This window comes from Rhinolophus ferrumequinum, chromosome 7 (assembly GCF_004115265.2).
Source record: "Rhinolophus ferrumequinum isolate MPI-CBG mRhiFer1 chromosome 7, mRhiFer1_v1.p, whole genome shotgun sequence".
Lineage (NCBI taxonomy): Eukaryota > Metazoa > Chordata > Mammalia > Chiroptera > Rhinolophidae > Rhinolophus > Rhinolophus ferrumequinum.
The window spans coordinates 47658816-47672295 of NC_046290.1; the positions used below are offsets into that span (position 1 = coordinate 47658816).

The 13480-nt window shown below is 32.9% G+C and overlaps 1 protein-coding gene across 4 annotated transcripts in view; it reads right to left on the minus strand.

Annotated features, from left to right (window-relative positions):
• Positions 1-13480, minus strand: part of FAM169A (family with sequence similarity 169 member A) — a 63688-nt gene that overhangs the window by 12591 nt on the left and 37617 nt on the right. For all 4 annotated transcript variants that reach the window (XM_033109911.1, XM_033109908.1, XM_033109910.1 and 1 more), the window contains exons 6-8: positions 8451-8630; positions 1509-1637; positions 743-855 (exon numbers count right to left, since the gene is read on the minus strand). In XM_033109911.1, the coding sequence (XP_032965802.1) occupies positions 743-855; positions 1509-1637; positions 8451-8630 (422 nt within the window). The remainder of the gene's footprint in view (positions 1-742; positions 856-1508; positions 1638-8450; positions 8631-13480) is intronic.

Genomic DNA, 13480 nt, shown 5'->3' on the forward strand with positions numbered 1-13480 from the left:
AAGTCCTCTGGAGTTCAGTAATGTGACCTGTCCTTCTACTTTCAGGTTACCTAGTACTTGCAAAGTGCATTTCATTCTACAAAGACCTAGCACACATTTACTAAAACTCAGCCTCAAACTTTCCACAATAACTTTATCACCTTTGGCCTACTACTAATTCCACTTCTAGAAATTTATCTGTGCAAGGAAATAATTACATGTGCACACAGATGCATGTATAAATGTGTTCACTGTTGGGCCATTTATAAATGTAAAAAACTTAAGTATAATATACTAAGGAAATCGATGATATTTATTAACACACAGAATTAGTGTGCTACTTATTAACAGTTATGTTTTAAAACAGTAATGCCATGGAGAAATGCCTAAAATAGCACATTAATGGGAGAAAAGCAGTTAGAAGCAGCATAAAACAAAAATAAAATGCATGCAGATACATGTTTTATAATATGTATTAAGTACATATACAAAATGTTAACAGTTGCTATATCTGAAGTAGTGGGACTACAGATTTTTATTTTCTTTTATATTACTTTATGTGTATTCTAAATTATTTTTCAAAAAATAAATCCTTAGCAACCAATGAACAGAAAATGCCAAGAAAACTAATACTGCAGAAATTACATAAATTAAACATATTGTTGAATGAACTATAACATTAAAAAAATTAAATATTAGCTGAATCTATTTTAAAGAAACAAAAAAATTATTATTTCCTACAATAACAATACAGGGTACCTACAGTTAACTGCATCTCACTAGCTTGATTGTCTTCATTTCCTGCTTCATAACCTGGAACAGATGCCAGACTATATTCTCCAGACATAGGTCTTCTAGCTTCATTTGGAGGAACTGCTGTATGTAGAAGAATTTTAAAAACTGTAAGCCAATCAGTGTTTGGTTTTAATTACAACAGTGTTCTGATTTTCACAAAAGCCATGGAAAGCAGCCCGAACAGAAGGGTACTGAAGTTTTAGGTATGGGACATCTGCTTCACCAATACCTTACAATGAAACCTTGCAATTATAAAGTCATAAATAGCTTTATATTACAAAGTATTTTGTAACTTTGAGGCGAGATGCATGAGATTGGGGACTATCTTTGATCCCCTAATGCCTATTCTATGCTGTTTTGGTAAACTGTTTATGTCTTACCCACCAATTCCTACTGGATGTTACATTCTGCTGGGCTATTCTTCTTCAAATGATAACACATAACAAAGAATCAAACTTTAGAAAATAAGGTCTGTTACTACTGTGTTTCCCTGAAAATAAGACCGGGTCTTATATTAAGTTTTACTCCATAAGATGCATTACAGCTTATGTTCAGGAGATGTTCTCCTGAAAAATCATGCTAGGGCTCATTTTCTGGTTAGGTCTTATTTTCAGGGAAACACAGTAGAGAGATCATATTATAATACATACACTACTGTGGACTGTAAGATTCAACCATCACCAGGAACTGCTATTTTTAAGCTGGACATGTGTTCAAACTATAAACATTCTTACCTGTAACTTTAAGTGTTTCTCTCTGTAATGCTTTGGTGACTGGTGTTCGCTGGCACCAGTGTCCAACACCTTCAACTTCCCAAAGGAGTTCATGGTCTCCCGGATACTTTTCAAAGTATTGCTTGCAAGCTGAAAAACACATTTAGAATTTTCTAGAAACCCCAAATATCAACTGTTTTAGAAAACATAAAGAAGAGGGAAAGCTGCCCAACTCTCTTAATGGGCTAGCATAACTTTGATACCAAAAACACCAACACAACTCAAGAAAAGTATACACCAGTCTCATTTACAAATAAATATCCTAAATAAAATTCCGTATTAGAGTTTTAACATAACCAAGCAATAAAAATCCTAACAAAAGATGTGCTGCACTTTTAAAGAGAAAATTATTATTGAGGGACATAAAAGAACTGAATAAAAGGATGGTTAGACTCAATAATATAAAAACACCAATTTCCACCAAAATTTTTTATAAATTCCATGCAATTCTAAACAAAACCCCAGCAGAGTTTCTCTTTAACAGAACTTGACAAAACTTGATTCCAAGTTCAAAATGCAAAAACAAAGGGTTAAGAAAGAATATTGCGGCCAATTTTGAAGGAAAAAATGAGGGCTTATCCTAGCAGATATCAAGGATCATCAAAAAGGCACAGTAACTAACACAACCTGACACTGATCTAAGGATATGGAAGATGAGGCAGAGAAGAAAGAGGAGGAAGTGAAGAAAGAAGAAAAATTTAAATACCAAAGAAAAGTAAATCCACCAAGAAAGAACCACCCATATATTAAAAACTTGGCAAATACAGTAACGCAGGAGGTATTTATTTCAGCAGAGAATGAATAAACTACTAAAATAATGGTACTAGAATAACAATCCATACAGAAAAAAATAAAGTCAGATCTTGACCTCACATCAACATCATTCATAAAAATAAATTCTAGATGGATTCTAAGACCTATTATGAAAAATAAAATGTTTAAAAGAAAACAGCGAATACCTCTAGAACATTAGAGTACTGAAGGATTTCTTATAAAAGATACAAAAATCACAATCTATAATGAAATATTATGATAGGCCTGATAGTTCAAGTTTAAAACTTTCTCTATCAGGACTATGCGACTGAACTTTCTATGATGCTGGAAATGCCCTACAGCAGCACAGTCCGATACAGTAGCCACCAGCCACTTGTGGCTAAGGAATTGAATTTATTATTTTATTTAATTATAATTAACTTACACTTGTATCTAATTTATATTAGTGGCTGCTGTATTGAATTGTATAGTTTATGTTAAAAAGATACCATGAAGACACAGATTAGGAGATATTCAAAATAAAACAAAGGATTAGTATTCCAAGCACATTAAGAAATTCCTAAAACTGCATTAGAAAGACACAATACCCTCCCCCACAATGACTGAGACAATAGACAGGAAATTCACACATAATTAAACTTGAATGGTCCCTTAACAAAGATAAAAATGATTGACTTCACTACCTGCAAAGGAAATATTAAAATGAATAAACAAGATACCATTTCCACACCTGTCAGGTAATAACAATTATCAGAAGAACAAGGGAAATGGAAAATCCCACACTCTGCTGGTGTGAGAACAATTTTGCAATAATTAATAAAGTTGAAAAGACATATTTTATGATCTAACTCTACTTCTAGGTATATCCCTAATGACTTATACATATGCGGTTTGACAATTAAGTTCGCGAACTTGTTGCAATGCTGTTGATAACCTATTTTGATATCAGAGGGATTATTCACTATGAATTTGTACCAGCTGGACAGTTAACCAAGTTTACTTTTTTAAAGTGCTGAAAAGGCTGCGTGAAAAAGTTAGACGACCTGAACTTTTCACCAACAATTCATGCTCTTGCATCATGACAATGCACCAGCTCACACCGGCACTGTCTGTGGGGGAGTTTTTAGCCAGTAAACAAATAACTGTATTGGAACACCCTCCCTACTCACCTGATCTGGCCCCCAATGACTTCTTTCTTTACCCGAAGATAAAGGAAATATTGAAAGGAAGACGTTTAATGACATTCAGGACATCAAGGGTAATACAACGACAGCACTGATGGCCATTCCAGATAAAGAGTTCCAAAATTGCTTTGAAGGGTGGACTAGGTGCTGGCGTCAGTGCATAGCTTCCCAAGGGGAGTACTTTGAAGGTGACCATAGTGATATTCAGCAATGAGGTATGTAGCACTTTTTCTTGGATGAGTTCGCAAACTTAATTGTCCAACCTTTATGTGCACTTTAGTGTCCAATTTTTACGTGCACAATAAAAATCTTCTCAGCCATAAAAAGAAATGAAATTTTGATATATGCTACAACATGAATGGACTTTAAACACTAAGCTAAATAAGACAGACACAGAAGGACAAATACTGTATAATTCCACTTATATAAGGTACCTGGATTAGGCAAATTCATTGAGACAGAGAGCAGAAAAAAGTTACCAGAAAATGGGGGAAGGGGAAAAAGGGGAGTTATTGTTTAAAGGGTACAGAGTTGATGTTGCGGATGATGAAAAAGTTTTGGGTATAGATAGTGGTGAATGATAAATAGTATATTACATATATTTTATTACAAGAAAGCTGTTTAAAAGATTTAAAATAAAAACAGCACACAAAATAATGCTTTCTAGTGTTTATGGACACAGCGGTAAGTTTGAAACCATGGGCAGGAAGGCTATACACCAATTTCAAGAACATAATTATCTCTGGACAGGTAGGAAGAAAAAAGAATGGAATTAGGAAGGGGTCTAAAGAGAACATTAATTGTTATCTACAATGTTTTATTTAGTTCTCCCTAAAAATAAATGAAAACAAATATGGCAAAATCTTAACATTTGTTAATCTGGTCACAGGATACATGGACACAAGGATACTATTCTTTTATTTTTTTAACCTGCACGTTTGAAACTGTTTATCACAATTTCAGGTTTTAGTTTTCATACCTATTAGAAGGGAGAAGTTGGAGAAAACCAACACAATACACACGCTAAACTGAGTCCTTTGTCTGAATTAAAATGACTGAAATAGCAGAGAATGCCTTACGTGTCTGAGGTCCAAAGGGAGTACTTTTAAAAAGGTGACTAGAGCTGAAGGTCTTAATTCAGATGTGTCTAGCCAGAGAGTCATGGTCAGAAAAAGAGAAACCCTATTCTTATACCATTCAGCTAAGTGATACAGAACATTATGTGCCAACGAAAAAGTTTTGGGTATAGACAGCAGTGAATGATAAATAAAAGAACATCCATCAACTACACAGCATTGGCTATTTAATCCTCAACAAGTTTTGGAGACTTCTTTCACTTTCTGATATTTTAAATGCAGCACTAAGACATTGAAATAGTTTTGGAGACATTTAGTATTGGGGAATATATAAAGAAGTAGAATATAAGGTGGTAAGTAGCATAAAAGCACTACAGGTAGAGCACCACAAGATTTAGACAAGGAAAGATAAATTTTTGTTGGGCAGAAATCAAGCAAGGCTTTCAGTCTGGGCCCTAACAAAGAAGTAGATTCTGTGAAACTCAAGAAAATTAATTATACACTTATTACAAATTTACTGATGTGGATGGGTATGAAATTAATATATATATATATATATATATATATATATATATATATATATATCAATAACCTTCATGTATATAATTAACCACCAGTGTAAAGAAGAAATAATGGAAAAACACACAACATTTACAATAGCAACAAAAAAATAAATAAAATTCCTGAAAAGACACCCTTTCTTAAGTTAACTTTTTAAGAACTGTATGAAGAAAATGTAAATGCTAACTGATTTGGGCAAAATCATATAATTGTACATAAGATACATACAATTATCATACTGTTGGATAGAAAAAAAAACTAGAAAGTGGATTCTGAAGTCCATACCAGAAAATAAATAAACAATATCAGAAATATTGAATGAGGGAAAAGAAGACTTGTCTCTCCAGACAATCAAAAGCTAAAATAAATAAAACAGTGAGGTACCGTAACTTAAATGACTAATAGAAATAAGATGAGAAGTATATACAAATACACATACACACGAATTTAATGTATGATCTAGATTATGGGTTACCAAACTTTTTCTTAAAGGGACAGATAATAAGTATTATATGCTTGCAGGCCATATGGTCACTGTCATAACCAACCAACTTTGACATTTTACTGCAAAAGAAGCCACAGACAATAAGTACATGAATGAGTATGGCTGTGTTCCACTAAAATTTCATTTACCAATAGAGTTAACAGGCCAGTGGACCACTGCTGATCCCATATAGATGCAAATGCACATCAGTGTAAAAAAGAAAAATTATTCAATAAATGATACCATGGCAGCCACATAGATACCTGTCAGAAAAAAGAAACCTGGATCTGTACCTCATATGATACACACCAAGATAGACTCCAAATTGATAAAAGTTTCACAAGACCTTATTTATTCCAGATCTCTAGGTATACATGACATAGTACTGTGTAAATCAATTTCCCATAGTTAACTAATCATCTACTCTAGCTTGAGACCAAACCCAAACATATTTGGAACTCATCACCTATTTGTGGAATTGAACAAGTTGTGTCTTCTTTTTTTAAAAAAAAAAAAAACTTACAATATAAAACACTATACTCTTTCCTAAAACATTAAAAAATATTCATGGAAACAAGTCATCAGAGAACTATTGGACATATACCAATACCAAGGAACTATTCATTAAGTTGAAAGAGAAAAATCAAATGGAAATCCAAGTCCTTCAAATATAATAAGCATCATAGAGGAGAAATAAGAAGTGCAAAAAAACAGAAAATGATAGGGAAGCCACATTGTCTAAAAATTTCTATCTCAATATATTCCTTTATTTTCATTTTTCAGAGTCTTACTCACAAAACTCCACAAACAACATCAATAAACCACTCTCAGGGATTCTGTCTAAACTGAAGGAAAAGTAAGAGTTCAAAACCATGCAAAGACAGAGATTAGCTGACAAACAACTGTAATTCATTTGCCTTTCAAGTTATTTATCATTAGAATCCTAGAAAAGTATTAAGAGATTCTTCCTACAGTGGATGTGTTTGCATTCTTCCCCAAATTTAGTAAAACAATAATTAAACTTTAAGGGGAAAAATCTATTTTCAGATTATCCAAGGGTATACAGGTTCATTCCATTCTCATGTATTGGGTCTAGAGAGAAACTATGACTCAAGATGGGCACGCAACACTTGGTTCTTGTTTTCTAGATTTTTTATACTAAAAAGAGGGAGAAAACTTAGAACAAAAATGTTTTTTCTGTGGAAATAAACATCTTATGTTAGACTAATATCAATGGTAAATTATGTTTTATAAAAGTTTTCAAATAAATTACTTTCCAGGATTAAATATTACTTCATTAAGAAAAAAGTAGTTGTATGGACTTTACATAAGTGCAAATATAAATCCACTAACAGTTTTTAAAATATTACCACATGGTATAACCATACAATGGAATATTAAACAGCAGTGAAAATGAATAAATAGAGCTATGTGAATCCATATTAATGAATCTCATAAACATAAAGATGAGTAAAGAAAGTAAACGGCTGGAAAATTCATACAGTACCTACCATTAATATAAAGTTTTAAAATATGACATATTGTTAGAGAATATATACATATGTATTAAAAGTCCAAGAAATGCATGACAAAAACAAATGCCAAATTGAAAACAGTGCTTATTTCACAGAACTGGTAAATTAATTGAGCAGGAGTACAACTATGTTGTGAATAACCTATTTCATGGATGGTACTGCTGGTGATATGTAAGTATTTGTTACTTCACTTTTTATACCTTTTTCTATATCTGAAATTTACCGTTTGTTTTTTTTTTTTAATTTAAAAAGTTACCACAGGCAAATAACCCAGAGGAAAAAATCGTCAAATAATCTAGACATTTCTCCAAAGAAGACATACAAATGCCAATAAGCACATGAAAAATGTTCAACATCAAATGCAAATCAAAACTATGAGATGCCACTTCACACCCATTAGGATGGTTATAATAAAAAAGGTAGATAACAACAAGTGTTGGCGAGGATGTGAAGAAATCATAACCCTCATACATTGTTTATGGGAATGTAAAATGGTGCAGTTGCTTTGGAAAACACTTTGGCAGTTTCTCAAAAGGTAAAACAGAGTCACCATATGACCCAACAATTCCATCCACACCTAGGTATATACACAAGAGAAATGTCCACACAAAACTACACAAATGTTCATAGCAGCATTATTCATAATAGCTAAAATGTATAATAGAAACAACTCAAAAGTCCATCAACTAACAATAAACAAAATGTGGCATATCCATACAATGGAATGTTTTTCAACCATAAAAAGGTAAGAAGCACTGATTCATGCTACAACATAAATAAATCTTGAAAACATTTATGCAAAATGAAAGAAGCTAGACACAAAGGGCTTATAATACAATCATATCATGTTTCCATTTATATAAAATGTCCAGAATAGATAAATCCAATGAGACAGAAAATAGATTAGAGGTTGCTAGAGATGGAGGAATGGGGGAATGGAGAGTGACTACTAATTGGTGCACAATTTCTTTTTGGGATGAGAATGTTCTGAAATTAGATAGTGATTATGCTTACACAGCTATGACTATACTAAAAACCCACTGAATTGTAAGCTTTAAAGAGGTGAATTTTCTGGTATGTGACTTATATTTCCATTTTTTTAAAAAAGCTACCACACCCCCAAAAAAGCCATATACATGAGGTAAGGACACACTTGCAAAATTAAGCCCTAAGGTGCCAAAGAATCCAAATTTATTTAATATTGACATATGCACATTTTAAATATTCTGCAGAAACAAGTCATAAGTGACACTGAGACAGTTTAGCATTTTTTAACTTAATCCATTTACCTGTGTACATGAGAGAGGACAGTGGATAGCGCAAGCCAAGTGCATCTTCTGTAAAGGAATCAACAAAGTCCTCCAGCATATGAAGCCCAAAATCTTTGCCTCGATATTTCTTTCTGATAAACACTGTATCAAGAACTGGTAGTTGGTAGCTTTGGGTAAGAAATGAAGCACATATGCTTCCTGTAATCATAAGAACAGAAAGCCAAAAATTTTTCACATTAAAAGACCATATATGTGTATACATTTAGAAAATTTGAGTTAACAGCTTTCTAAAAATGGTTGGGTTTTTTCTGTGGACAAAAAGGGGGTGCTATAATAAAACTAACTGAAAGTAACTTCACAAGGTGATCTGATCATAAATTCCTAACTGGGCAGATCTTTCTGGGTAGTCATGGCCCAGGCATATAACTTCTTTAGCAAAAGTTTATCTTTGCCTTAAGCAAGCCCGTCCATTATTTTTGTGCACCTATGTTAACACACCTTTGAAATGTCTTTTTCAGACTCCTCAGAATGGTAACTACTCTCAAGAGAGCACATAATCTTGTTAACTATCCTGAAATCCAATCCCTGCCTTGCTTTCTTCCACTTTCATGTAATCTTCCTTACGTTCCCTCAATTCCAAATGCATACAAGAAACTGCAAACAATCATTCTGGTAAGCATTTTTCTCAGTCTGTTGAGACCTTGCTTCCCAGCATTTTCATCAGTTTGGCACAAATAAACTCTTACAAAAATTATCTGCATGTTGGGATGTTTCTCACATCAACATTTACTACGTCAAGAAGAATGTTAAAGAACTGTATAAATTTTATAACACAAAATGCTTTCCAGCAGTATTATACATCAGATTGTATACATGTGATAATGAGAAGAGCTATGTATTTTATGTTGGCCAACATCATCATCTAATGAAGGACAAATAACTATCACCATTTTATGAACTATATACTTGAATACGCATCACTGTCTATAGACCAGCACAACTTAAAACTAATCAACTAGTAGCATTTCAAATTAAAAGAGTATTTGATGATTGTATATGTAGTTCATAATACACAAAATATTCCAACCTTAGTACTTTAGCTAAGCACTGTTCCCTTTACTTTTTCCATAGCGAGTACAGTCTCATTTTTATCTACTTACTGATGGCAAAGAAATGAATTAGTTCTCCAAATTTTTAAGAACAATGGATTAGGATTAATTGGAAATATGTCTTAGAAATAGCTAAGTCAGCAATCTTTCTGTTGTGAATATACTTTTCAAAATATTCTGTATGCTTAAGGTTAAACAAGAGAAATAATTTGAAATAGTATCTAAATATGCCTCTCTTTTTTACACAGCTGTACTGATTTGACTTTCAAGAACCTTCACTGGGGTTCTGACCCTCCAAATAGATGTGTTAGGTCCTTTAACATGCCTTAAGGTAGCTTGTAAGTTAAGGGCAAATGATGGGGCATCGCACTTTCTATTCAGTTTAGTATTAATTCGTAATTATTAATGAACTAGTAATGTTCACAAAGTTTATTATTTTTGTACTATTTACTCACAATGTACATACTCATTTCAAAAAACCATGCTGATTCTCTTCCTTTTCCTATACCTTAAATACTTATACTTCATATAAGGGTTCTACCCTTAATAAAAGGCAATCAGTCAATGTTCTACTCTTTTGTGGCCTCAAATAATCTATTATTCTCAGTCAGATTATTTGTGATTTTTGATAATTCTAATAATGTAGCTCAAGAAAGAAACACAATTTTAGGTAAAAAAAACATCTCACAAGTTGACATATCATTTGATGAGTTGAACGATGTAACAAAACTTGTTTTAGTTCAACCAAATAATTTGAATTATACTTAAATTGGAGAATTTCAACAACTTTTTGCAATAGTCTCCAAGACTATCAACTAATTTAAATTTAGAATAGGCAACGCACATTGCTATATAAATACACACACACACACACACACACACACACACACTCTTAGGGGCTTAACTGATGACATTCAGTTCCGGTATTATTAAGGATCAAAATATCTTATATAGCGACTATAGTTAACAATATTGATTGTATACTTGAAATTTGCTATTAAGCTAGATCTTAAGTGTTATCACCACACACAAAAAAGGAAAGAAAACGGTAACTATGTGAGGCAATAGATATGTTAATTAGCTTGATTTTGGTGACTACTTCACTGTATATCAAATCATTAAGTTGTATACCTTAAATATATACAACTTTCTTGTATGATTCTAACAGGTAGTCTCACCAATAAGATGCTGTAGCCCTATCAGTTTAAATGCCTTGAAATCAGGGTTTTCTCAGTTACAGCTAGTAGTGATTACGAAATTAAAAGAGACATTACTTTATATAAGTAGTAGGACAAAGGACAAAACAAAAATGAGAAGAGAAAGCAACATCTAGTTCTAGTTCTCAATACAAAGTCTAGGGATATGGCTATTTATTATGGTGCATACTTCAGGTTCCTTACAAAAGAATACTAATTATGTAAGGGAGATTTCCCACAGATTGGTTTTTTTTCCTAGATATTGACTGATTTTCACACAAATATGCCTTCTAGTAGAGAAAAGGTAAACTCCCTAGTGTTAAAATGGTCAATTTATGGAACTAGTAATGTTCACTAAGTTTAACTTTCTTGTACTATTTATTCACAATGCACATACTGATTTCAAAAGACTGCTGATTCTCTTTTCTGCCTACACCTTAAATACCTATACTTCGTATAAGGGTTATTATACCCTTATAAAAGGCAATCACATAAAGGGAAGAAAAACTTCTCATGTTACCAGAGATTCTTTAGACACATCAACAGTTGCAAACAATAGCACAATTACATAGTGTAGCAAAATCACAACTTCTACCTTAGGTGAAGTTTTCATTAAATTTATTAAATGAAATTAAATTTAGCACTGCACATGGTAATTGAATATTTATATTCGTCAAAGTTCCATCTTTGGCCACCTCTTTCTATATGCTCCCTCTGAGTATCTCATCTACTCCCAACACTTCTCCCATTTATCTGAAAGCTGATGACCACTAATCTTTAATTTCTGTAATATATGAGACTTACTCCAAGATCAAGAATGGAAGAGCTCGTAAAATGTAAACAAAAGGCACATGTTCATCTCAACAGATGAAGAAAAAAGCATGTGATAAAATCCAACACCTCTCATGATAAAAATATTCAATGTCCCTAATCTGATAATGGGATCTACCTACCAAAAATCCACAGCTAATGTCACACTCAATGGTGAAAAACTCCATGATTCCCTCTAAGATTAACAACAAGAAAAAAATGTTCACCCTCACCACCACTATTCAACATTGTACTAGTAGTTCTAGCCAGGGCAATTAGGCAAGAAAATAGAAGCAACAGATTGGGAAGAAAGAAGTAAAAATATATCTGCAGATTACACGATCTTTATATATAGAAAATCTTAAGGAATCCACTAAAAAATTATTAAAACTGATAAAGAAGTTCAGTAAGGTTGCAGGATACAAAAAAATCAACTATATTTCTATACACCAGCAATGAACAATCTGAAAATAAAATTAAGAAAACAATTCCACTTAACAATAACATTAACAAATAATAAAATTCTTAGGAATAAATTTAACAAAAGTGCAAAACTTGTACACTGAAAACTACACATTGTTAAAAGATATTAATGAACATGTAAATAAATGGAAAGACATCCCATGTTCATACCGTGTTTCCCGGAAAATAAGACCCAGCCAGATAATCAGCTCTAATGATAGTCTTTTGGAGCAAAAATTAATGTAAGACCCGGTATTATATTATATATATTATATTATATTATATTATATTATATTATATTATATATTATATTATATTATACCTGGTTCCAAAACACGCATTAGAGGTGACTGTCTGACTAGGTCTTATTTTCGGGAAAACACGGTAGATCAGAAGACTTAACGTTATTAAGATGTCAATACTACCCAAATTGATTCAAAATCCCAGGTAGATTTTTTACAGATACTGACAAGGTGATCCTGAAATTGATACGGAAATGCCACAGGATTACCACAGGAGCTCAGGTTCCTTCTATCTTGTAGCTTCCCCAACCCCTAGGTTCTCAGAATCCTTTGCATTCGGCAGACAGATAGGGAAAAGGAATGCATCTTACCCTCTTTTACCTGATGTCACACATATTTCTTTCATTCTTTTGGGGAGAACTAGTTACACAACCCTATCCAGTTGTCCAAGTGACTGGAAAGCATAACCCCTGATTTGGCAGCTGCTGGCCAATGACCAGAATACAAAAGAAGAAATACAAATATTTAGTAGACAACTTAGCAGCCTAAACTAACTTTCCCCTTTCTTGGTTATCTCCCAGGAGATTAACACATCCTTTTAACTTTTAGGAAATCAATGATCACATCTCAGCAGATAGTACCTTTTGCTGGTGGCAGACTCCCTCCACAATTATGTTTGGTTACCTCAGGCTATTTTCAGTAACTTACATCCTCCCACCAATATTCACACACACAAATATTCACTTTATACAATAGTTTTGAGTGATCTCATCCACATTGATTTATGTGGCCCACATAAATATCCACATCTTCCTCATGTGGTCCAACTTGAACTTTACATGTCAAACTAAGCCCAAGTATTACCAAATCTACTCCTTCTGTATTCCCAGTCTTAGTTGATCTTAGTTGATAGCTTCCCACCTAAGCACCCAAGCCAAAATCCTCAAGATTCATCACTGGTTACTCCCTTTCCTTTCCAACACACAGAAAATGGAGTCACCACACAATAATCGCCCTAAAATCTGTTTTCTATCCCTACTGCCACTTTCCTTATATTGGTACTTCTTTCATCTGGAGTACTAAAATAACTCTTTTAATTGACTTCCTTAACTTCAGAATACAATTTCCCTACTCATCACCAAGTGCTACAAAAATTATCTCCCTAAAATATTTAATCATGTTACTTCTCCATAAAATTCTTTGATAATTTTCTTGCCAGTAAAATAAAA